The 26,290-nt window shown below is 43.2% G+C and overlaps 3 protein-coding genes across 3 annotated transcripts; 1 reads left to right on the top strand and 2 right to left on the bottom strand.

The window, feature by feature from the left end:
- The first annotated feature begins 528 nt into the window (after positions 1-528).
- etbr2 (Endothelin B receptor-like protein 2) lies at positions 529-3,951 on the top strand. Its single transcript, NM_001140030.1, has 2 exons — positions 529-1,405; positions 2,239-3,951. Exons 1-2 carry the CDS (start codon positions 737-739, stop codon positions 3,064-3,066), a joined length of 1,497 nt encoding a protein of 498 aa, NP_001133502.1. The 5' UTR covers positions 529-736; the 3' UTR covers positions 3,067-3,951.
- A 6,048-nt stretch (positions 3,952-9,999) lies between these two features.
- arl8a (ADP-ribosylation factor-like 8A) lies at positions 10,000-12,471 on the bottom strand. The gene is given in 7 exon segments (NM_001140936.1): positions 10,000-10,323; positions 10,411-10,481; positions 10,584-10,651; positions 10,906-10,999; positions 11,126-11,199; positions 11,431-11,511; positions 12,073-12,471. Coding segments are annotated over 7 exon segments (567 nt in total). The 5' UTR covers positions 12,196-12,471; the 3' UTR covers positions 10,000-10,267.
- A 268-nt stretch (positions 12,472-12,739) lies between these two features.
- Positions 12,740-18,538, bottom strand: LOC106572094 (tyrosine-protein phosphatase non-receptor type 7-like). Its single transcript, XM_014145921.3, has 10 exons — positions 18,375-18,538; positions 16,290-16,496; positions 16,003-16,192; positions 15,826-15,910; positions 15,647-15,732; positions 14,661-14,798; positions 14,442-14,552; positions 14,125-14,282; positions 13,586-13,699; positions 12,740-13,116 (listed from the first exon to the last, which is right to left on the bottom strand). The coding sequence occupies exons 2-10, from the start codon at positions 16,409-16,411 to the stop codon at positions 12,948-12,950; spliced, it is 1,173 nt and encodes a 390-aa protein (XP_014001396.2). The 5' UTR covers positions 16,412-16,496; positions 18,375-18,538; the 3' UTR covers positions 12,740-12,947.
- Positions 18,539-26,290: the final 7,752 nt, after the last annotated feature.

The following is a 26,290-nucleotide window of genomic DNA, read 5'->3' as shown; positions in this document are numbered from 1 at the left end:
TTCCAATTGATTGTAGATTAAGTAAATATCTCCACCTTTCCTATGGGTTAGGGTTAGCATTTCCTGTTGATACTGTTGTAGGTATAGTAGGGGGAGCTGGACTGTTCATGTGGATTTTGGAACAGGACACACTTCCTATACTACCAAAATATACGGCACCTTTGGATAACACAACAGATCTGGTTATATAGATACAACACATCCAATAAAACGTTCTGCATTTGTCCTTATTGATGTTGTGCCAGTGTCTTTGTTTGCATGACATTTTATTCTCTGAGGGATTCCACCACAAAGTGATATTGAAATGAATGGGAACAGATAGGGATTGGTGATTGATGTACTTTTTATGTAGATACTGCCCCCTACATGAAAAACATGAAACTGCAACTGATATGTCCAAGTATTTTGACCAGCAGAGGGCACTTTTGGGGGTCCACAGAGAAAAACAGATGGGGTTCGACTTGTCTTTCCCTTTCCAAAGGGACCAGCTACCCATGTCTGAGCAGGCAGTGTACTTGTTAACAGACTCACAGATGCTCCTATAGGACTGCAGCCACAGGACGCAGAGAGAGAGTTCCCCAAGCTTCAGCATCTCACCACGGATTGGCACCTTCTTCTCTTCTCCTAAATTAACTTCTGCTGAGGGGCCTCATTTTTACCACGTCTCCTGCAGTGATCAAAGTTGGCAAGTTTTGGAATTTAAAGAAAATCTACTTTTCAGGCTACTCATCTCACGATGATTCCCTTTATTTCATTGGTGATACTATTGACTGTGTGGGCTTCCGATGCAAAAAATGTTCCACAGACAAACAGTGCATCTGTTGAAAAGGATATGTCAAATCTCGACATTCAAGTCATTCAAAGCCATGGTTATGGTGATGAGGATGTAAAACAACTGCAATTTGACAAGCAGCACAAGAGAGCGCCGCGGGGCGCAGAGATCATGGACACAGACGCAGGTGAACCTCAGTCTACCTTCTCACAGTCTTACGAGAATGAATTCTTCACCACACCCAGAGCCACCCAGTTCTCTAACTCAACCCTAGACACTGGAGCCACTGGGGCTAACACAGATGGGGACCAGGGCAATATCAGCACCACAAAGCGGGGCATCACCCACATCCACAACCCTCTGTACCCAGTGACTGACAGCTCCTACACTGCCTACGCTGTCATGTTCCTGTCTCTGGTGGTGTTCGCTGTGGGGATTATAGGGAACCTGGCTGTGATGTGCATCGTCTGGCACAACTACTACATGAGGAGTGCCTGGAACTACATCCTGGCTAGCTTGGCTTTCTGGGATTTCCTGGTGCTCTGCTTCTGTTTACCTGTGGTGGTCTTCAATGAGCTCACCAATAAGAGGCTGTTGGGGGACATCTCATGCAGAGTGGTACCATATATGGAGGTGGGTTTGATTCCCTTAGCCCCCCCCCCCCCACCCCCACCATCATCACACCCCACACCCCTCACCCCTCCCGCCATGGTGGAATCACTGTGGCCTTGTATGAAAATAATTCATGAACATGGCTATGATTCTGAGTCCCCAAGGACAAGTTTAGTACCTGCTGTTGCCTAAAACAACCCTCCATTTATTTTCTGCTTTTGACTATGTCATTATGAGATATTTACTCTGATTTATGACATTGTTGCAAATCAGCCAGTAAAATAAACATATGGGTTGAATTATGTTTATGGGCCACATAGTATTTTGAAATGTAAAATGTTGTAAATGTTTAAAACTTTTACCAATCTAATATTTATAGTACAATTTTATGGTAATCCAAAGTTTATTAACTGATTATTGTTTGCTAATTAACAACAAATTACATAGTTGTATGTAAGCCATGCATTTTGTGTACAATTTTATCTTGTCAAACTACAATTTAAACTCCTAATTTTATATCTCTACAGCTAATGTAACAGGTTGGAAAGACTGCTTCCATATTGAAACTGTTGTCTAATTGAAATGGCCAGTGATCCTCCCTTTGATCTGTTCTCTCAGACGGGTCATTTGTGAGTGGTGGGTTCATAGTTTTAATGGGATATTTCTAGTTCCAGTGACATTCTGCTATAAAACCATGCTGTGTTAATAAATGGTGTGTGCAAGGTGTGAAAACGTTTCCCTCATTCCACCCACATTTGTAGGTCAAAAGATCATAACTGTCATACAAAAGAAGCATCTGCACACCATGAAAATTCTAGCATAGCTAACAAGTTTAACTCCATTTATCCCTCTAGGTGACTTCCCTAGGGGTGACTTCCTTCAGCCTGTGTGCCCTGGGTATCGACCGCTTTAATGCTACCACTAGCTCCCAGCCCAAGACCCGTCGGGTGGAGCGCTGTCAGTCCGTCCTGGCCAAGCTGCTGGTCATCTGGGTTGGTTCCATGGTGTTGGCTGCCCCAGAGCTGCTCCTATGGCAGCTCAGTCAGGCCGTGTCTCCAGCCACAGGGGCCTTGATGGACTCCTGCACCATGAACCCCACCTCCAACCTTCCCGAGTCCATCTACGCCCTGGTCATCAACTACCACGAGTGCCGCATGTGGTGGTACTTTGGCTGCTACTTCTGCCTGCCCGTGGTCTTCACCCTGCTGTGCCAGCTGGCCACCTGCCACGTGTCCCATGACAGCATCCCTGAGCGTCTGGAGGAGCGCTCCCCCTCCAAGAAGCAGAAGATACAACACAACCAACAGGTGGAGCGCCAGCTCAACTGCACCGTGATGGCCCTGGCCGTGGTCTACGGCATCTGCGCCCTACCGGAGAACGTGTGCAACATCGTTCTGGCCTACACCGCCATGCCCATCTCTGACAACACCGCCACCCTGCTGGCCCTCATCAACCAGTTCTTCTTGTTCTTCAAGTCGTCAGTGACGCCGGTGCTGCTGTTGTGCCTCTGTAAGTCCCTGGGCCAGGCCTTCATGGACTGCTGCTGCTGCTGCTGTGAGGAGTGCCAACCCAGCAGTTCCTCTTCCCCTGGCACTGAGGCCAAACTCAAGAGCACCTCCACCATCTTCTTTGACAAAGCCAAGGACAGCTCCACCATCCTGTCAATCAGCGGGTCCAGCTGATCTGACTTCTCCTGCCTGCCTTTTCTTTCCATCCTATCACCTAACCTAATTAGATGTGGTAACAAAACAACTCACCTTTCAGCAGTGGACATTCCAACCTCAACCTCACCCCCCTTTCCTCCCCAGTCCCACCACACAGGGATCAGATGCTGGATCTCTCCATGGACACGCCTTTGTTTTCAGTGATATTAGTAAGAGGACTGGGACCATTGTCAGTGCCGCCTTCTCTGTAACTTTAAAGTCTGTAATGTCTCTCCTTTTGATGTTCTCTCCAAATAGAGACCACACCCCATCCAGTTTTAAGGTGGTTCGTTTTACAGGAAGTTAAGACTGACTAAGTGCAGATTAGGAGAAGAGCTCCATTTAATATTTTTTGTAGAAGTGTCACCCCAATGTTTTCATCCTATGGATTATTAGATCAAGATAAACTGCGTATTATGTTAGATTATTATGATAGGTTTGACTAACTAACATTCCCTTGGAGCCTCAGAGTGTGGGGCACTGAGATAATTATTTTTGATGTCACAGCCTATTTACATATCTGTTAAACAATGTGTGTTCGCTCACTAGCCAACACAGACAAGTTTGCCATAGAATTTTATTCATGCCCCCCCACCCCCGATGGAGCTACTTCATCTTTAGCCATCCCGTGTCATTGTATGCATTATTACTTTGAGTTTTATTAATAATCAAGAGGGATGGTTAAGACATATTAATTTCCATCAACGTGCTGTGAATAATAAATATTTGACGAGATAATCATGAAAAGTCGCTGTACAGAGGTCAAGGTTATCAACCGGTTATAAGAAGGTCAAGAGAGAAGTCTGAGATGTAAATTCGCCGGATGTAGTGTTGTTAATTTATCCAATAAAGGTTTATCATTTATCAGCGCTTGTCATTTTTCTCCTAGAGGGATGTTGGGTGATTAGTGCTTGACTGAGCATCCCATTGACCCTCTGAAACTCAATAATGGGGTCCTCCCCCTGAGCTGGAGCATATTTTTCCTCTCACTGATTCAGGCTTTGGACAGCAGCAGAGCTGCTCTCATAAGGGTATCCTTGTTCTCCAGGGGCCGATGGAACCCTACACTCTGAATATCAATGCCCTGTTACTACAGTTGAGTTGCCAGGTTACCATCCCAAAATTCACGTGTATTGCAGACTGGCCAAAGCCGGGCAAGCTTTCCTCGATTTTCTCACCCTGCCTGGTTCCCCTGGAAACAGGGCATTTAACTGTCCAAATCAACATGGGGTGCTGCTGCATGTTCTCTCATGTTGTGGTGAAGGTTAGAAAGAAAATACATGATATAGAAATGTTTCTAGTTTGTTTTATTTCACTTTTAAAAAAAAATGGAGATGGACAAGGGCTTAGTGACATGATCATTTTCTGATGGATGGGCTAGGTTCAATCAGAGATCACGGCCACAATGAAACTCAAGAAAACCTGATTGGAAAACATATCAAAAGATCACTTGTAAGCCAATAGGGCCTACCAATAACCAATGGTGATTGACTTAGAAGTCAGTGGGAATCTACAGAGACAGTCTGGTTCCTAAAAATATGCACTGATTGAAGGGGTTAGACAGAGGAGGGTATTTTTGGGGGGGGTTGACCTCTTTAGAGTTTCTCTCTCTGGGTCTTGGAGCCTGGGCAGATGACTGTGTGTGTGAGAGAGAGAGAGAGAGAGAGAGAGAGAGAGAGAGAGAGAGAGAGAGAGAGAGAGAGGGTGCTGGAGCCTCATTAGCAGTGAGCACGGAGCTCTTCAGCTCCCCTGGCCACTAATGACTGCACAGTTAACAGTCCCCTCTCTGTTTCCTTAATGAAGCCACCAACACAAATCAACAGACAGCCCCTGCCACAACATCCAATGCCAGTCCACTAATATACAAGGACTGAGGGAGAGGGATGGTTTATGAAGCACTACAACAGGTGAATAAATAGAATGAGTCCTTCCAGGATGAAAAGTTGAATGTACATGATGACATAGCGAGCTGGCATCACAAGCAGAAATAGGATAGAAGGTATCAACATAGATCAGATCATATGCACATGTACAAAGCAGAGATCTTGGCTCATTTGATTGAAAAGTACATGACTGAATGCTTTATGAAACTATTTCAGTTTTCCCCTGTATTGTCAGATTACTGAAAACATGAAATGTTAAGCAAGAGTGGAGAAAGAGTGGAGAAATCTTTGGTATTATATTTGTGAAACACCAAAGACAAGTGTGCAGAAATGTAAATGGACCTATTTTCTGGCACTGCCAGTGTGTGTTATTTGTGTGCACGCTTGTAATACTGTAATACTTATTTAATAGGATTTATGGTATGTTGCCTGTACAAACAATTGGGCAATGTTTATATGAGCCCCTTTCAAACAGCCCCATCTTACCTCTTTCTTGTCGGCATTCACCTTTTACATAGCCATTACTTAGGTGGCAATTGAGAAAGAGACATTCAACTTTGACCTTACTGTTGCAACCGTTGCAAAAAATAGAGCAGGTAACGTTGCTATTTTGACCAGGCTGCTGCATGCAGACTGCCGTTTTGATTATGCTTTTTCATAATGACAACGGCAAGTTGATGTTGGAGAGCAACAATAAAATGACCATGATTTAATATGTGCCAAAGCAGGTAAGATGATAGGGGACATTTAAACTGAGTTGGCAATACTTTGAAACATATTACCACAATCATGACTAGCTCGGTTAGCAGAAATAAACATACAGGCTTTGTTGCCGGCAATACCTTTCAGATATAAAAGAAGTTGGCGGCATGCTAAAGTTGGTAACAAAACGTCTAGGTTTAAAAGGTGTATATGAGGGTGCTTGATTGTTTTCAGACTGTGAATGGCTCTCATGGCTGTCTCAGACACTCTGTGTGAATGTGTGACTGCATGTGAATGTTTTTTGTATGGTGAGAGGCAATTCTGTATGTGTGCCTGTGAGTGAGAGAGGAGAGAGAGTGAGAGAGGAGAGAGAGTGTGTCTCTCTCTCATGCTGCATGTCCTCTTTGGGTTGGCTCAGTGAACGCAGACTAATATGCCCTGAATGTCCCCACTTATGAACACAGAGCTGCCTCACCTCCCCCTGATGCGGGAACAGTGTTTGTTTTGTTCTGTTGGAATACTGACGAGGGTGGGGGGGAGCTCTCAGAACCATTCACCCCTGTTGTCATGGCAGAGGCCTGACAGAGAGCCTTGGCCCTTCCGAGAAACACAAACTGATCTGAATCAGAGAGATTGGCGCAGATCCTGAGCACGAACGGCCACACACACACACACCGGCCCGCTCCGGACCCCAGGCTTCTATAGCCACCGGACCACCTTGTTCTCTCTGGACAGGAAGTCCTGGTCAGCCTCATTATAGTGTGCTGTGATGCCAAGGAGAGACAAAAACAGAACTTGTCACAACTCGTTTGTATTCATGGCCAATGGCGGTTAAACCCAGAGGAGAGTAGAGAGGGGAGTAACTTATTTTCAGCTTTAGTCTGGCCATTCTGAGATCACCACTTCCATAGCACCTCTCTGGTACCCACAATTACTCCCTCTTTGGGGTCTGGGAGATTGGGAAGCCCTGCAAAACACCTCAATCCAACTTATTTGGATTGAGGTGAGATTTGCCATACACAAAGGCTTCACACACTTGTTGAAAATCAGTTCTGAGAAAGGGAGTGAGAAAGATTGTGTTGTGGGGGTAGAAAGAAATCCCCTAAATTGTGTAGTGTAAGCACGTTAGAGCCTACCTGCTGTTTTAGGCGTAGAGTTTAGTTTACAAATCCCTCTTACATACCAGCGTTTGACTAAATCTAAAACGGCAATTTTTGCATAATTAAATATACAGAGAAAAAATACACACTAACAACAGATCTCTAAAATCTATTATTTGAAAGTAAAAGTGCCAGTCAGTGGTATTAGTTTCCCACAGGGCAGCATTGTGTGCAACAGACAGAACAATATAATGATGCAACATAGTAGCCTGCTCACCATGCTGCTAGGCTAAATACTGCAGAAGGGGATCATCTCAAAGTGACAGTCCTGAGGTTATTAACCATGAATCCTGCCAAACGTTCTTTCTAATGCACAACCTTCTGTCATTAGAAAATGTCCCTCAGAATACTCATTATAACACTATGGAAACCAGATCTGAAGTCGTTTAAACCACACGCATACAAATGTAGACCATGTATGCGTTCAGAATAGTTTTGAGGGATTGACTGCCTTAGTCTACCCTCAATCACCCAGAAAGGACCTGCGACTGGGAAGCTACTGCCCCCTGCTGTTCACAATATTTGCTTAATGTCGGTAGGCTTGGATCTTCCCTTGAGGAAATCCTTTACACACACACACACACACACACACACACATACATACATACATACATATAAACTCAGCAAAAATAGAAACGTCCTCTCACTGTCAACTGCGTTTATTTTCAGCAAACTTAACATGTGTAAATATTTGTATGAACATAAAAAGATTCAACAACTGAGACAACTGAACAAGTTCCACAGACGTGACTAACAGAAATGGAATAATGTGTCCCTGAACAAAGGCGGGGTCAAAATCAAAAGTCGGTCTCTGGTGTGGCCACCAGCTGCATTAAGTACTGCAGTGCATCTCCTCCTCATGGACTGCACCAGATTTGCCAGTTCTTGCTGTGAGATGTTACCCCACTCTTCCACCAAGGCACCTGCAAGTTCCCAGTCATTTCTGGGGGGAATGGCCCTAGCCCTCACCCTCCGATCCAACAGGTCCCAGATGTGCACAATGGGATTGAGATCTGGGCTCTTCGCTGGCCATGGCAGAACACTGACATTCCTGTCTTGCAGGAAATCACGCACAGAATGAGCAGTATGGCTGGTGGCATTGTCATGCTGGAGGGTCATGTCAGGATGAGCCTGCAGAAAGGGTACCACATGAGGGAGGAGGATGTCTTCTCTGTAACGCACAGCGTTGAGATTGCCTGCAATGACAACAAGCTAAGTCCGACGCCGCCCCAAATCATGACGGACCCTCCACCTCCAAATCAATCCCGCTCCAGAGTACAGGCCTCGGTGTAATGCTCATTCCTTCGACAATAAACGCGAATCTGACCATCACCCCTGGTGAGACAAAACCGCGAGTCGTCAGTGAAGAACACTGTCTTAGGCAGTACGGACATTGCAATGTATTGCCCTGGCCACATCTGCCTCCTTGCAGCATGCCTAAGGCACGTTCACGCAGATGAGCAGGGACCCTGGGCATCTTTCTTTTGGTGTTTTTCCAAGTCAGTAGAAAGGCCTCATTAGTGTCCTAAGTTTTCATAGCTGACCTTAACTGCCTAACTGCTGTAAGCTGTTAGTGTCTTAACGACCGTTCCACAGGTGCATGTTCATTAATTGTTTATGCTTCATTGAACGAGCAAGGAAACAGTGTTCAAACCCTTTACAATGAAGATCTGTGAAGTTATTTGGATTTTTATGAATTATCTTTGGAAGACAGGGTCCTGAAAAGGGGATGTTTCTTTTTTTGCTGAGTTTATATTTGGTAAGAGGTAAAGGTTGGCGGTGTCACTGCTATTTCCCTCATTGACTGAAGTGATTACAACCTCGTCACAACCTTTTCCTCAGGTTGTGACGAGTGCCGTGGCATGGACCTTTAATGAGAGCAACGGAAACACAAACTTTCTCCCACATGAAACAAACAGACAACACTACATGTAAAGCACCAACCATCATCCCAACAACCCAAAGTTACAGTGAGATTCTATATTGTTTGGCAACAATAACCATATGAATTCTGCAGACCATGGATACAGTTGTTTTCACCATTGTTTTTAGTTTGTGTATGATACTTTCATCAACTTAATTGAAACAATAATGTACAAACAGGTTAAAACAGATACAGTATTTACTATTATTTGCCATAAAAATAACAATTTATAGTTCATTCTCAAAGGTCCCACAAATACTTATGCCCAAGCATGCAAACAAATAAGTAAAGATATTTTGCTGCGGTTGTCAATAACCAAAAATGACTTAGGTAATGTTGGCAATGTAGGAAGCAGAATAATTCATAGACATGTAAGTTTAGTTTATACAAAATTAGATAGAAGCCTTCATCGTTAGTTCATATGGCTGGCACCTGTAGAATCTCAATTTATCTAGTGGACTTCTTTATCAACAGTCACTGAAGAACACATTTTACATTTTATAATGGGTTATTCATGACTCGTGATGAGACAAAAACTGGCCAAGTAGTATCTGTACATTACTGGGTACAAATGAGCTATTACATAATTACATAAATGAATGGTAAGAAAGGGGAAAGAATATGCAAAAATCAATAAATATATATTTTGTTTATAACCCATGTGTTGCAGATAATGCTTGACCATAGACATGGCCATTGAAAATGTAAAAAGGCCAGGTTGCTTAGTTTAAAGAAACCCTGTCTGCTGTTTCTAAAGTAACAGAAGGGTGTCAGGGCGACAGACAGAGATGACGACATATAACGCAAATGTATATATAGATATATATTGACAATAGAGATTACATCAAGGGTACTCTTTAACAACACCTACCAATTAGCCTTTAAAAAATGAGAAACGGAGATACTTGTACACACTCCAAGTATTTGAATCAAATGGTGTAATGATCCCCCTTCATAAAAGGTACATACATGTACAGTACCATTTCAGTTGGGCACTGTCATTGGGAAGTGATAAGACTATGGTCCGAGACTTATATTGTTTGAGATTTGATATCAGTGTTCTAAACTTGACTTTGGGGCTGTTAATTGATGCAGTGTTCAGACTCCAGTCTCTTCTACCTATTGGGAGCAGAGGTTACGTTCAGTACTCCGCCCTGTCTCCGGATCAGTTGAATATGAACCTCAACATCAACAGAGATGATGAACTACGAAATATGAACACAATTATCTTTTTTTTCTTTTTCAGGGCAGCTAAGTACCACTTTATCCATCAGAGGTTATATGTCACTACAATAATGATTATATTACAAAAAAGAAAATGAACAGTGCAAGTAAAAAGTTTCCAGGCTCTCTTCAGGAGAGTGGAATCAGGCAAGGAGTCTTGGCAAGGGAGGGCCATCCAAAGAAAATAGGGGGAGAATGGATAAGCTTGGGAGGATAGAGGACAGGGTGTAAGGGACCTGTGCAGGCCTGTGGGGCTGTCTCAGGGCTGTGACCGTAAGATGAGGTTCTCATGAAGTGCTCCGCTTGGTTCTGGAGTGCTGGATCAGCCACTGTAGTGTTATATCTGGAAATAAAATAACAGAAGTTTAAAATGGCATGAAATAAATAAGAAAACTGGAAATAACAAGTAATAAAGTCGTCAGATACTGACCAATGTTGTCCTTTTCCTTGCAAGAGATAGAGTAACAGCAGATCTCTCTGTCCTGGATGGCTGAGAGGTTCCTGTGGATCACAGAAGAGTCATGAGTATCACTCATTCTCAACCCCCCCCCCCCCCCCCCCCCCCCCCCCACACACACACACACGCACACACTTGGTGCTTACATCCTCTCAATCAGCTCTTTCTCATCAAGTGACCCAGGAAGATCTCTCTTGTTCCCCAAGACAAGAACCTGTGAGGGGGAAACAATATGGAGAGTTGGACAAAGTCAACGTAATATGAATATAGGCCATTTAGCAGACACTTTTATCCAAGGCTACTTAGTCATGAGTGCATACATGTTACATATGGGTGGTCCCAGGAATCGAACCCACAATCCTGCATTGCAAACGCCATGCTCTACCAACTGACCACAACGAGGAAATTGAAGCAATTAGGCCTACTACTGTAGCTATTAGATCAGCAAGCTCTGTATGGGGTACTCACAGGAATACCCTGGAGCTGGGGCTTGTCCAACAAGTTGTGTAGTTCATTCTTAGAGGCCTCAATTTTCTCTGGGTCTGCTGCATCAACCATGTACCTTTAAAATGATACGGTTTCAAAAGTTTGAAGAAATATCCTTATTTGAAACGGGCAACCAATATAATTGACCACCCCCACCACCACAAGGGGTAGGAGGCATGACTGAGTCAATGCTGTTACCCACACAATGGCACTGACTCCTCGGCAGTATCGCTCCCACATACTCCTGAATCGAGGCTGACCGCCGATATCCCACAGCTAGAAAAGCAAGGGATCAAAACATCAATACAGCCTTGATACTGTGAAGCTAATCAGTTTTAAACCTTTCACAATTAATAAAATAGCTTCAGTGAGTCACAGTCAATCCGAGAGCCCATCCAAGATCCCCCTAAATACTTAACTCTCCTCTCGCTGGAGCAACCAAGTGATGAATCAAGTATGACCATTAAGTGGCCTGACCTCTGTCCTTTGACCTGGCAGTGTACTGACCTTAATGGTGACGTTTCCCTTGGTGATTTTCCTCATGTTGAAGCCCACTGTTGGAATCATGTCTTCACTGAACTGGCCTGACTGCAAGGGGTTAAGAATAGAGGTGGGTTACTGATGAAGTTATATTAAATCATCTGGCAAATAGTGTTTGTAATATTGCTAGGACTTAAATTGTGAAATATGATCATGTCGCTCATAAAACTGACCCTAGTCATTTCATGAAAGGGACTTAAGAAATACGATTGAATGCACTGTGCACAAGTGAACTGTCAGGACATACACGTGTGTGATGGGGGATGATAGGCGAGTATTGTCCGTTTCCATGGGGTCACGGTGTGGTGGCACTACTGCATGCCTCATGTGCATGCTGTCGTTAAGCTAACAGAGCTAGGGTCATCATCACCGCCCGTACATGTCAGCAACCACACACGTTAGCTTCCTCGCTAAAGCCGACCTTTAAAATATGTCATCGAGACGTAGCTAACTATATAAAATGGATACAACAACAGAAGCTAACGTTATCTAACTGCTGAGCTAGCAAGCGCTTGCATCGGTGGTGCACGAGCAGACATCTCGATCTGTTCCAACAACAAGGACACGTCGTCCGTAGATTAAATGACAGTAAGAAATGATTGACCGTACCGCAATCACGTTTACGAAGGTTGTCTTTCCCGAATACTGTAGTCCCACCAAAGTCAACTCCATCTCCTCCTTCCAAAATAGTGCTTTAAACCAGTCAAGGAGCTTGTTGATCAACGCGATCATTTTGGGAGCGTTGTGATAGCACTGCTACTACTGGGAAAGGGAACCTGCTAGCCAGCTAGCTAACGTTAGTTACAAGTTGCCTAGCTAGCGCTATCTGACAACACAGTAACGTTACATACAGAACGAATAGCGTGCCTATAATGAATACTCGCTAAATAATCCGTTTTGCGCGCACGTGTTGGCTATATTATTTGAGGTATTTTTCAGTTATCCGCCTTGTTTACTATGCCTCTTCCCTCCCTGTCTGTATTTTCCAATAAGGGTTTGTCCTTCCTCATTGAGTGGGATTTCAGAATCAGGCAGTGAGAGGAACGCTCGATAAAGAGGGTGCTCAGCGCAAATGAGGCTCTGGCTTCACAAGACCTGTCCTCTGCTGGAGAGAAGGAACATTACCGTAGCTCTTGTGTATTTCTTTTCTGTTTTACATATCACCATGTACACCTGGAAAAGCATAAAATAATAATACATGTATTTATCTACTATATGAATGTATTCTTCAGAATGTCAAGTGAACTGCAATTAGGTCTAATTAGAGCCAAGGACATTATGCATAATGCTTGTTTTTATTATCACGGTAACAAATATGGACAATATTATTACGAATGACTTTCAATAAAATTCTAACTGCATGGTGTGGTGAGTACCACATCACATGCCCATCAAAATGCCACAATCAATGTCACGGTCAAGAGGATGAGATGGCCACAGTGTGTGAGCAGAGTTCCAGGAGCTTATTCCCCCATGCGGAAATATCAAGTTTTAGCTGGGCTTTCTCTGTCACTGCATGTCCCCGTAGTTCTAATGGTCTGGATAGGGCCAGGGCTCTCTGAGCCACTGTCTGTGTTCCCCAGCTGCCTACTGTACTGAGCCAGGGTGAGGTACAGGAACTGGTACTGCTCACTGGTCTGGATCATACCACCCCTAAAAACACAGAGGCGGAGAGAGTGAGGGAGCAGCATCCCCAAACTACAACCATTTTTTTCATAACTCAAGATAATTATCAAATGCTGTTTTTGAACCAAGGTGCTCACTTGATAGTTTACGTGATAAGTAACAGAGTTTGGTTTAAATGTGCTTGTCACTTTAGTTTCAAGTTTTAGTGTCACGTGCACAAGTACAGTGAAATGCCTTTCTTGCAAACTCAAAGCCCAACAATACAATAGTCAATAACAGTGTATTACTAGAAATAAAGAAAAAACACGAGAAATAAGAATAATAAATATGAAATACGCAATTAAGTGAGGACATTTAAAAAAAAAAATTCAATACCATATTTACATGTGCAGGGATAGTGGAGTGATGGAGGTAGACGTGTATAGGGGTAAGGTGACTAGGCAACAGGTTACTACCAAAAGCAGGGCGGATGGCCAAAGTGTGTAGTGGCTAGTACCTGTCGAGGCGTAGCTTACAGACGATCCCAAGCACATCAGCCTTACTAGTGTGTTGCAGCTGTAGGCATCCAATGCTGCTGGCGATGAAACAACCTGTTCTCCCAATCCCTGCACTGCAAGACAGAGCCCATGAGATCATGTCAAATAGAGCTGTAACATTCAACCTTCTGTCATACAATGTATTTATACTTCAGTCTTTCTGATACAGTATCTGCCAGAAATACACAGTCCACATGTACACTATACTGTATATCACAACACAAACGGAATTCCATAGCATTCACCTTTGCCGTCAGTAAGTGTATTCAAGTCGTTCACCGTAAATCATTTCAGAGCCTAATTCTGACTGACATGGTATGTGAAAGGAGCCTCCCTAAGGTGTCGTAACGTATAAATCCTCTGGAAGTGAGATCCGTTCAAGTAGCCTAGGGCTATTTTCTTTTCAAGGACATTCTATCATACGTCATTGTTTGTTCTTTTCACATTTATTATATTGATAGCTAATGAGAATAAGTGTTAAGGGGTGTGCTAGTGGGACCTGCAGTGGACGATGGTGGGTCCTGGGCTGGGTATGGACTGCCTGTGTTCATCCACATCCACCACCAGTCTGAGCAGGGGCCCAGTGCAGTCTGGGGTCTGGTGGTCTGGCCATGTGGAGTACCAGTAGTGTCTCACCTGCCTGTTCTCTGAGCCCACCTGTCAGACACATTGTTGTTAGTGAATTATTTGGTTCATTCATTCTTTCATTCATTCAATCATTCCTTCAGAAGTTCGGAATTTTTTTAACTGGTTTAACCCAGCGCTTTGACTGGCATTACTTCACACTTTACAGATGATAATAACCTACTATCTCACCTGTATAATCATATCTCGAATGGTGTAGCCGTCACATTCTTTCACAATGGACACTCTGACCTCAAATCTGCCATAGCTGCCGTCCTTCTCTGGCCAGTAAAGCTCGCACTTCTGAAAAACAGGGCACACTTTTTGTAGACTGTAGACTTAAACTGTCTGTCAACGGAAACCATTGATGAAAGCTTTGGAGGTGGAATAAAATTGACATATCCCTGTTACCTCGTTCTTCTCCTTTAGCTTGGTGATCATGACAATGGTGGTGGATCCCTCCTGCCACACCATCTCCCAGAAGTCATGCACTGTGTTGAGCATGGGTCCCTGGGTGGCGATGTAGGCACTGGGTGCACCGTTGTAACCCTGCGTGGGAGACAGCAAGAGTTGAGCCTGTGTCGTTCGTTTCCACTTTGACTTCCTGTGGGTTTCCTTGGTTGACATGATACACCCACGTAAACCAACCGTATCACTCTTTACGGCAAGCTACAGTTGCTGCATCCATTTTTGGACTGATAAAGGAGAGATATGTAGGATTGATTTTTGAAGAATATAACTTATAAATGCCTCATGAGCTTAGTTCAACTGTAGTACACTCTTAGAAAAAAGGGTCCAAAAGGGTTCTTCCGCTGTCCCCATAGGATAACCCTTTTTGGTTCTAGGTAGAACCCTTTTGGGTTCCATGTAGAACTCGCAGAGGAAAAGGTTATGCATGGAACCCAAAAGGGTTCTACCTGGAACCAAAAGTGTTCTACAGTACCTGGCACCAGAAATGGTTCTTCAAAGTGTTCTCCTATCGGGACAGCCGAAGAACCCTTTTAAGTTCTAGATAGCACCCAAAGTATAAGCTTGTTTTACTCCAATGTTTGTAAACAAAGTAAATGTACACATACACTGTATAGCCTCAAAACATGATTAAAACTATAATTTTTATCTCATGGATGGTCAGTACTTGCATCCATAGCTCTGTCTATGAATTTGAGAATGGTTACATTTCTCCAGCCCCATCCCTCAGCTTTTTTTGCAAAACAGTTGTGGCGAGTACGCTTTGTTATAGTTTCAACTGCTGATTGCTGTTTTAACATACACTGTGCAGTGTGTATTCTTGACTTTCTCCTCACCTTTTGTATTACTCTTACTTTAAGTTCGCATGACACAGTTGTGTCAAAAATGTATAAATAAAGACGGTGGTTGTAATAATGCATGATTCTAACCTTTATGTAGTTTGCATTGATGTATCTCTCAGTATTACCCCCTTCCTCTGCTGCAGGGTTCCTCAGACGCACACGGGTCTCAGGATCTGGTTAACATGATTATAGTGTTTACATTGCCTGGGTGCCAGCGTGTTTCAGCATTTATCAACTATTTCTTCACTTATGACTTAGGAACTCACTTGGCAGTATGGTCTTGTATCTATCTTTTAAAGCGCGTCCTGGAATGTCCAGCTCTGCAGGGTTGACAAAGTTTGGAGGAATCTTCTGTTGGAAAGAATGGACAGGCTTAGGGTACACATTCCACTTGATCCTACATGCAGTCAATCTCTGCACGTACAGTTACAGTAGATATTAACCTGGTACTCTGAGTTCAGCCTGCTGGTCTCGTCAGATGCCTCCTGCAGCTGAGAGGGGGTCAGAGGGCGTGTTAAGGTCCTCAGCAGGTGGAGGAGGGTCTCTTTGGGGGTGGAGATGGAGCACAAGGGCTCTACCGCACCCAGGCTGAGACTGCTCACGTCCAGCACCAGGGACACATTGGAGCCCCGTCTGAGGATGTATGGAACCACAGAGAGGACAAAAGGTCAGGAACTCTGTTCAATAAATATAATGACAGTACTGTTTATTATCATGGATGTCTCTCTACCTCTCCTGGAGCTGGACTGGTTTGCGAGGAGCTGTGGCAGCAGGGCAGGGGAATAACTGTTCCTGGTCCACAGGTTGTGATGATGATGATGATGATGATGGGGATTCTACTGACTCATTCATGGTGGTGTGTGGAATGACTGGGAGGTTTAGAAGGATACCATACAACCATACTCCACTGACATCTGTTCATAGAGTGAAAACGGACCTGAGAGAGAGAGAGAGAGAGAGAGAGAGAGAGAGAGAGAGAGAGAGAGAGAGAGAGAGAGAGAGAGAGAGAGAGAGAGAGAGAGAGAGAGAGAGAGAGAGAGAGAGAGAGAGAGAGAGAGAGAGAGAGAGAGAGAGAGAGAGAGAGAGAGAGAGAGAGAGAGAGAGAGAGAGAGAGAGAGAGAGAGAGAGAGAGAGAGAGAGAGTAGTGAACTACATGTAACTATATTTTGCATTAGCTTGGTGGTAGCTGAACTAAATTCGAATCTAGGTAGTCTTTTCAGTATAACTTTTTTTTTGCCATGTAGTGTTGTAGCTACAGTAACTACTGGAAGTACACACTACTTTTTTTGGCTGAAGGAGCCAATCATTTCCAGCATCAAACCTGCCTAATGGTCACTTGAAATATTGGTTTCGGGTTTAATAGGCTAAAGTGATCTGTTCTTGCAATTTATAGTCTATGACAGGGATCATCAACTAGATTCAGCCAAAGGCCGATTTTTGCCTGAGTGGGCTGGAACATAATTACTAATAATTTGTAGACCGCAAATTGACCGCAAGAAGCCCAAACCGATATAATAATTGACTAAAACGTTATAATTTTGTCACATCTGCTCCTGCAACGCCCTCTACTGCTCATCCTGTGTCGCCTTGATCTGCCGCCTCCCCAGTGCACTTTCCCTCTCTCTCTCTGTGTGTGTGTGTGTGTGTGTGTGTGTGTGTGTGTGTGTGTGTGTGTGTGTGTGTGTGTGTGTGTGTGTGTATGTGTGTGTGGGGGGGGGGGGGTGGAGACAGGTGTGCTGGAGTCAGAGCAGATCTCCACTAGCTGCAACCTGTTCCATAATCAAGACCTCTAATACTAATACTCAGCCCTTCCACTTCCACGCTGCCAGATCGTAATCTCTGCTCAGTCAGTCTATGTTGCTAGCCGTTTGTTACTATTCAGATCCAGTTATCCTGTTGTACCTGTTTTCCTCTCCGCTACAGTTCTGCTCACTCTGACTCTGGTCCCTGTCTCCAGTCCCACGTCTCGTCATTCTGCTACTCTGTCCTGGATTCCCCACTCTACTACTCCTTTGGATTCCCCTCTGGACCTGCTTACCCTGTCTTTTTTTTTTACTTGGGGGGCCCAAATAAAATTACCCGCGGGCCGCCAGTTGGGGAACCCTGGTCTATGACATTTCAGATTTACATATGATAATTTTTCACAAATTAGTTTGGATGTAGTGAACTACTTTTTTCACAGTAACTTTAGTTAAGTAAACTATATTTTTCGTAGGGGTAGCTCTAGTGTAGCTTAACTTCTGTCAGTGTGAAGTAATTGGTAGCTTGGTAAACTATCTTTTCAGAGTAGCTTCCCCAATACTAGAGAGGGATAGGGAGAGAGAGAGTATTAAAGACTGCTAGTGAATTGACCTGTTGACCTTTACTGCCCACCTCACTAATTCTGTGACAAACATACTCAGCCATAGTTTTTCTTCCTTCTCTCTGTTCAACTAGTCTACCCAGACCTCAAAACTGGCATAAATCACACACAATTTTAACATCTAAACTCTCCATGGATCTTGTAATTAACTATTCTATTTTGATCACAACTGTATTATACGTTTATTGCTATATCACATTATTCCTCATTATACCAACAGACCAGAATAGCAATTCAATTCAGATGGAATTTGAAATATTTATCCTTATCAGCTCTTCTTGTCAAAAGTACAACAGCTAATGAAATATCTCACATCCCCTAAAACGGAGAAATAACATTCACAACACATGGCACTCAGTAGACAACACCCTTGACTAACAATTTCTGTTTCAGATCATAATTTCTTTCCCATCTCTTGTTGCCAAATTGTCGCGAAACTGGATCTATCCATACCTGAATCCTGTGCTGCCGATGTGTCAGAATAATCCAAAGCCAAATTAAATATCTGCCGTTGACGTGAACCAACCAGGGCAAGAAGAAACTGGAAAGTGAGAGAGAGAAACAGAAAGAGTGAGAGAGAGAGAGGGGAGAGAGAGATAGAGACAGTGAGAAATAGAGAGTGAGCAAGAACAGACGCGCAATCTTTTTGACACAGTGCCTCAGTATGTTAGTAGCTAGCCTCTTTGGCTTCAGGTGCACGTCTAAACGTGAGAGTGGCTGAAAAATCACTGAGAAGTTCCTGGAGGAAAGAGAGGCAGAGAATATTGTGAAGCTGAGCTGCTTTGGGAATAGGTGAATCAGTAGTCATTCCTCAATGACTCCAGGCTCAAGGCTGGCGCAAATGTGCATGTCAATAGTTGCCCATGATTTATTCATCATACTAACATTCTGTTTTGCATAAATGTTTGCACATAGTGTATTGGATTTGCTGATGAAGTCCTTGAAGCTGGATTGTATCAGACAAGTAAATTATGTTTAAAAAAACAATAGAGAAATACTCTCAGATACATAAATAGCTTTGAAATTGTATTTAAGATACTAAACACTTGACTATTGGAATACTAAATGATGAGGAGGTGATGTGGTCAATGATATGATTATTACTTATAGCACAACAAATAATACAGTAAGGAAGCTCAGAACATAACCAACCGTAAGCCTTACTGCAATGATGGAACAGCTGAAAGTATGCATCAGTTCATCTGTATGGGCTGACATACAGCATCAGACTGACCAGAGTCTTCCATGTTCTCGGCTAAAAGGTGGCGTTAACATGATGATGGGGGAAAACAATCTGTAGTCCACCTGCAGCCATACAGTACAGTATACTTACGCCTTTACTCTGGCTTGTGATTGTCGCTATCGCACTGAATGAGAAAGGCCTGGAAGATAACGCACCAGTGCAAGGGACTGCCAATCAAAGTTGGCCCTCAGAATCTCCTCTGTCCGTGAGTACTATGTGGCTGTGTGACGACCAGGGCCTCAGTCCAGATAAGCTATTACAGACACAGGCAGTCTTAACACTGGGCTCCTTGGCTTAAGGGAAGCTGATGAGAGCACTGTTTTTTTCTTTTACTTCTTCTACCTCTCCACGCTTCCTCTCTACTCACCCACTCACTCACTCTCTCATACTCTCAGTTCCGCACGCACGCGCGCACGTACGCACGCACGCACGCACGCACACACACACACACACACACACACACACACAGATATTCAAGGCTGTATCACCCCTGCAGACTCAGTGCCACCGGCTTTTGTGTAACCTGGAAGGAGAGCGCACTAACCTCACATCTGAATTTTAAGTTGACTATTATTTTCTCTACAGCTACAACATGCAAACAATGGACCGATATGCACAGTTACAGCAATACAACCATTGAGTGGATAATATGTCAAATGTGAGAGCCATATTGCAAGCATTTTCTAATCTCATCACAGTGTCTTGACAGTGCAAAAGTGAATAACAGTCACTGTGGGTCGAAATGTCAGATGTTGTTTATGAAACTGTAGTGGAAATGAGCATTGATGTGATGGAAACTGCTGGGCGACAAATTGAATAACAGTGTTATTTGAATCATTTATTTAGCTTTTATTTAAGCAGGTAAGTCATTGAGAACAGATGATCTTTTACAATAGCGATCTGATCTGTAACAATAATGTTGATTTAACACAAACATCAGCCATCTCACTGCAGAAATGTTTGGTACTTTCCTATTACGTGACGTTGATGTTGTTTTACCGCCGTGGATTGAGGGCATTTCAAGCGACAAGCTAGTCATAAATACCAAGATAAAGGAAAATCAGAGTATAACAGTACGTTTATGGAAAACCATAGTAAAGGAAGGTCATAGTAACACGTTAGAGGTATTCATATCGGAGGTACAAGTTAATCCAAGTATGTGCCCAGTAAATCACATGAAACTTAGTGAGGGTGAATGAGCTTTCTGTGATAAAGCTTAATTATAACATAAGATCTATGCATCATCTGTACAGAGATCCCTGATGAGTAAGGCTTGTGGTGGTTGCTACGTGGGTGGGAGGCTGGTCAACAGGCCTGAATCCGCTACTGAGGGTTTGAGCAAGCCACTTCCTGTCATGGCCATACATCACTTCCTGCTGTTAACAGACTGTTTTAGTCAGACTCAGCAATATTAGTCATCCATACCATCAACGTTAACATATACACCATAGTGTAAAAGTACATGTTTATCTCTTAAATATTTAGCTCTGTACAGTTGAATGGAGGTCCATGGCCATTGCATTATTTATCAGTCATGATGAGGAAATGAGTCCTCTCAGGACCTTCCACCCACACAGGCCAGGCAGCAACACTCTGAATGTGATGCGGATGTTTTATTTTTATTTGATTTCCCAATGATGACTACAGTAAGTCACACGCTAAGAGCACACACACTGTTCTAACCTTTGAAACATTCTTACACACAACTCTGCAAATAGTTGAAATAGTACAACTACAATGTGTTACAATTAGAAACATTCATATTTTGTAGAATGAAAAAGATTGAATTAGATCCACGTACTGTACTGTATGTTGGATAACAGTAATATTGTAGCCCACAAGGATTCATTACTAGAAAAAAAGAACACTCTTGCCTTTCTTACTAACACTCACAATTGTTTTACTTCTTACTGACACTGACTTTGATTTATTGAAGAAAAATGTACTCATTATGGCTGTGATATGTGGTTGTCTCACCTAGCTACCTTAAGATGAATGCACTGACTGTAAGTCGCTCTGGATCTGACTAAAATGTAATGTAAACGTAATCAACAGCAGGTGGCACTGCCTGTCTGAATCGCTCATCGTTTTCTGCTTAGTTTTCACAATACTATATTCATAACCTGTTCCACACTACCGTCAATAGGACAAATCTAATAAAAAGTGAGGTTATGTAAATATGAATCAAATAGACAGTAACATTTTTACGTTTAACATTTATGTCATTTAGCAGACGCTCTTATCCAGAGAGACTTACAACAGTAGAATGTCATCAGTTGCTCTTCCGAGATGCGCTTGTTTTGTTTGAATTATAGTTGTCCAGTAGATGTCAGTTGAGTCATTTTATGTTGCATTTGACTTGCCTAGGAAAACAACCAATGCTTTTGATTTGGCAATGCTTTATTTCGATTTTCAGTTGAGGTACACATCATAGAGTACAGTCGGTGCATGTCTCCAATCAGAGAGAAGGGTGCTGATGATTCTAGTGCTTCTGAAGTGTTCTTCACTCCACATAATCATTGAAAAAACAAACAACAAATGTCTCTTTGAGAAGTAATTTCCTGTTCAGAATTTCTGAGCACCGTGCAGTGGTTGCAGAATTCCCATCAGAAAACAAATTGTGTAATATCCCCAAGGATACAAGTCCCTGCCTGAGATGGTCCAGAGAATAAGTCATACTTAAATTCTAGGCCTGGAAAAAGTTTGGTGCATTGATTGGATTTGATGACATTTTTAATGTAAGAAATATCCAACCTTTTCTAGGGTTACACATGCATACTTGCATGTACTTGATGATGAGTAGCAGTTGTTTTGTAGTCAAACTCTGAGAATCAAAATAGGTTATGGAACACAATTTCTATGTCTTTGCAAGGCAAAAGATGTTCATTTAACTTGTCCTGGGGAACTTAGTTTTCATCAAGTTGAACAGAAAAGGCTCCTCCCAGAACCCTGCTTCTCTACAGCACGCCTCCTGGTAGATAAAGAGAGAGAGGATGACGGGGAGCTGCTCTGCACTGAGGGCCTGTGATGTGAAAGGTTCCAGATGCATGGGGAGGGGAGTTTTGGGGGGAGTCCTAAGGGGCAGAACACAGTGAATTAGAGCCCAGAGCTGAAGTCATACACAGCTGTAGCCAGAAGTCACTCCACCCCAAAATCTGCCTGTATTCCTGCACCATGGTCACCAAGGCAACAGCCAGGCCAGAGAACGGAGAGGACAGCCGCAGAGTCCAGGGCCAGACATCCAGAAGCTCCATGCTGCATACACAGACAGACGTAACTGAAGCAGTCAGGCATCACCATAGTTTCCAGGTCTAACACCTGTAAGACTCTAATGGGCGTTTACTTTAATTCATACTGTAATACATTACGCAGTATGAAGGGTTTTCTGAACCTCTTAGTGTCTAATTGCAAAATACATCTCATGTCTCTCTGAGGTGATGATATTGCAGAGCACGGCAGTGAACCCAGGACGCTGGGGTGAAAGGCAAACACCCTATTCATCGCACCAATTGCAATAACTCACTTGGTGTGAATTGTTAAGTGTCTCATAGGATGAGGATCGCTACAATATGATAAGCAGGATGGAACACTTCCAAAAAGAGTGCGTCTGCACTTCATGGCAGTCTCTATGGGGGTGCCACAGGGTTCAATTCTCGGGCCGGTTCTTTTCTCTGCGTATATCAATGATGTCGCTCTTGCTGCGGGTGAATCTTTGATCCACCTCAACGCAGATGACAACATTCTGTATACATCTGGCCCTTCTTTGGACACTGAGTTAACAAACCTCCAAACGAGCTTCAACGCCATACAACACTCCTTCGGTGGCCTCCAACTGCTCTTAAATGCTAGTAAAACTAAATGCATGCTCTTCAACCGATCCCTGCCCACACACACCCGCACGACTAGCATCACTACTCTGAACGGTTCTGACTTAGAATATGCAGACAACTACAAATACCTAGATGTCTGGCTAGACTGTAAACTCTCCTTCCAGACTCACATCAAACATCTCCAATCCAAAGTTAAATCTAGAATCGGCTTCCTATTTCACAACAAAGCCTCCTTCACTCACGCTGCCAAACATACCCTCGTAAAACTGACTATCCTACCAATCCTTGACTTCGGTGATGTCATTTACAAAATAGCCTCCAACACTCTACTCAACAAATTGGATGCAGTCTGTCACAGTGCCATCCGTTTGTCACCAAAGCCCCATATACTACCCACCAATGTGAACTGTATGCTCTCGTTGGCTGGTCCTCGCTACATATTCGTTGCCAAACCCACTGGCTCCAGGTCATCTTTAAGTCTTTGCTCGGTAAAGCTCCGCCTTATCTCAGCTCACTGGTCACCATAGCAACACCCACCCATAGCACACATTCCAGCAGGTATATTTCACTGGTCATCCCCAAAGCCAACACCTCATTTGGCTACCTTTCCTTCCAGTTCTCTGCTGCCAATGACTGGAACAAACTGCAAAAATTGCTGAAGTTGGAGACTTGTATCTCCTTCACTAACTTTAAGCGTCAGCTGTCAGAGCAGCTTATCGATCGCTGCAGCTGTACACAGCCCATCTGTAAATAGCCCATCCAACTACCTACCTCATCACCATATTTGTTTTTGTTTTTCTGCTCTTTTGCACACCAGTATTTCTACTCGCACATCCTCATATGCACATATATCACTCCAGTGTAAATTGCTAAATTGTAATTACTTTGCCACTATTGGCCTATTTATTGCCTTACCTCCTTACTTCATTTGCACACACTGTATACAGATTTTTCTATTGTGTTATTGACTGTATGATTGTTTATCCCATGTGTAACTCTGTGTTGTTTTTGTCACACTGCTTTGCTTTATCTTGGCCAGGTCGCAGTTGTAAATGAGAACTTGTTCTCAACTGGCCTACCTCGTCAAATAAAGGTGAAATAAATAAAAAATTGGTTACCATGCCAAAGTTGATGGTTGTATGATTTTACATTTTTGTAATGGACAATAAAATCATCCTTATCTCCACCCATGTAAACACTGTCATTCAGAATGTTTACTCACACTTGGACATGTAAAACTAGCCTCTGTGTCACTTTGAAAGAATTGTTAATTTGACCCCATTCATAACAATCAAACATACTGAGCTTTGTTCAATATCAACAAGCTCTTAGAAAGTAATCTGAGATTGGACTTAATCTTCTTGCTCAAGCTCAACCATGGCTTGGGTCAGGCCAAAGGGGCACAGGCAGCCCTGGGGTGTGTTTACCTGTACCATAGCTCACCATGACTTCAGAACTGGGCTCTAGATCCCTGAAAAGTGTGGATCTCCAGAGCTCTCCTCTGGCCATCTGAAGCCTGTCATAGGCCTGCTGAATCCAGTCAAGACCAAGGCGGGTATGATGCTGGAGAACTAGGGATACATCTACGGTGAAGATCTGAAACACCCCAGGAGAGGTTGAGGGAATGCCTAATGCCTTTATGTTGTTGTCTTGTCCATTCATCACTTTGCTAAGACCTCTGAGATAGTAGGCTGAGGTAAACTCACAGAAAGTGGTGTTATTGAATAAAGACAAAGTGAAGCTGCTAGTGCTTATTCAAGCGTTGTAGTGGTATGTACTTTTGATATCAAACTGCATCTGCAACCAAGATAGCTGTGTCCTAGAAAAACAGGATTCAGAAAGGCCTGGTCGAGTCATCCTTTAGCCCTGCATGAAAGATAACAGGAAAGATTATGACAGAGAAAAACAAGCTAAGTGCGAGTTCGTGACATGTTGTTGTTGTGTTCCATCAATGAAAAATGAATGTATCTGATTTGGATTAATTCAGATGTAGCTCTGATTAACGAGTTGTGGTTTCTGCTCTTATTTAGCCAGGGAGAAATGTCTCTTCCCCTATGGCAGGACAGCTAGGGCGGATCCATGGACAAGTCCTCATAAATTACTCTACTTAATGTGTGAGAAAAACTACTCCTACCTCCATTAAGTTGCTAAAGCGCATAAACACATTGTATAGAGAGGGATGGATACCAGGGTGTGTATTTGAGGTACAGCACATTGCGGAGAGATCCTTTCTGTGGAGGTTAACGTCATGAAATGATGCAATCCTCTTCTCAGCTGGTAGTAATATTGTACATTTCCTGTAAGTAAGTCGTAGTTGTTTTGAAAGCTTTTCTCTCAGGCAAGGTTTCTCAGAACGACTCTAATACTTGTTCTCCCTGTGGCATTATAGTCACGGAGCACATTCTGGAAGAAGGGCTTTTGGGAGGGTTCAGGATCAGCTTATCAGGTCTCAGCTTTCAGTTCATTCTGCAGACCTGTGCATACCGAGCTACTGACCATGGACAGCTGGAGTGTTTGGTTGCTATGTGTATGTGAGGGACTTGGCCCCACTTCTCTGGTCTAATGAAGTTTTAAGGAGCTCAGAGGCCCACACCCTCTATGGCTCTAGTGACGCAAAAAAAAATGAAATAAACCTTTCCTGTGAACACTCCAATATGACTGATACCTACCGCATGTGTAATTCATGAACAGAATGTTAACCACTAGAATGAATGACAGCAAACATCACATGCTCAAATCTGTTGTTTTTCTGCAGTGCAAACTCCTGTCTGTCATAGACTCATACTGGGTATGTTTTCATGAAATAGTATTGAGATAATGTATGGAAGGGTCTCAGTGTGCTGAATGTACTGCCCTGAACCTTATAAAGGCCCCATGTAAAAACACCCTGGTGTGAGCAATGGGACATTCCCCGGTTCCAGCAGGATTATATGACTTATGGACTGGGAACCTGCTTTGTTCGTTACATTGTCATAACTGAAATCATGAAATCCCATTGCAATTCAGGATTTAGGAATGTGTCCCTAAAATTAATAAGCATTTCTTTAATTTGATTGTCATAAGGAATGCATTCCTGGAAATTAAAATTGAAATCTGAATGACCACATTGAGGTCTGGTAGCTACCAAATGTTGATGGTACAGAGATGTGTATGTGCCAAGTGAATCACGTCCCACCCAACCCACCGCATAGGATCACATTACATTCTTTATCAGCTATGGAAATTCCTCTGTTATGAAGAGCTGTAACGGAAGGAGAATAAAAGTAAATATGACACTGGGGTGAGATACAACACAA

The sequence above is a fragment of the Salmo salar genome, chromosome 15 (assembly GCF_965601325.2).
Source record: "Salmo salar chromosome 15, fSalSal1, whole genome shotgun sequence".
NCBI classification, from domain to species: domain Eukaryota; kingdom Metazoa; phylum Chordata; class Actinopteri; order Salmoniformes; family Salmonidae; genus Salmo; species Salmo salar.
The sequence above is the reverse complement of the archived record's forward strand: the minus strand, read 5'-3'. Positions and strand labels throughout refer to the sequence as shown.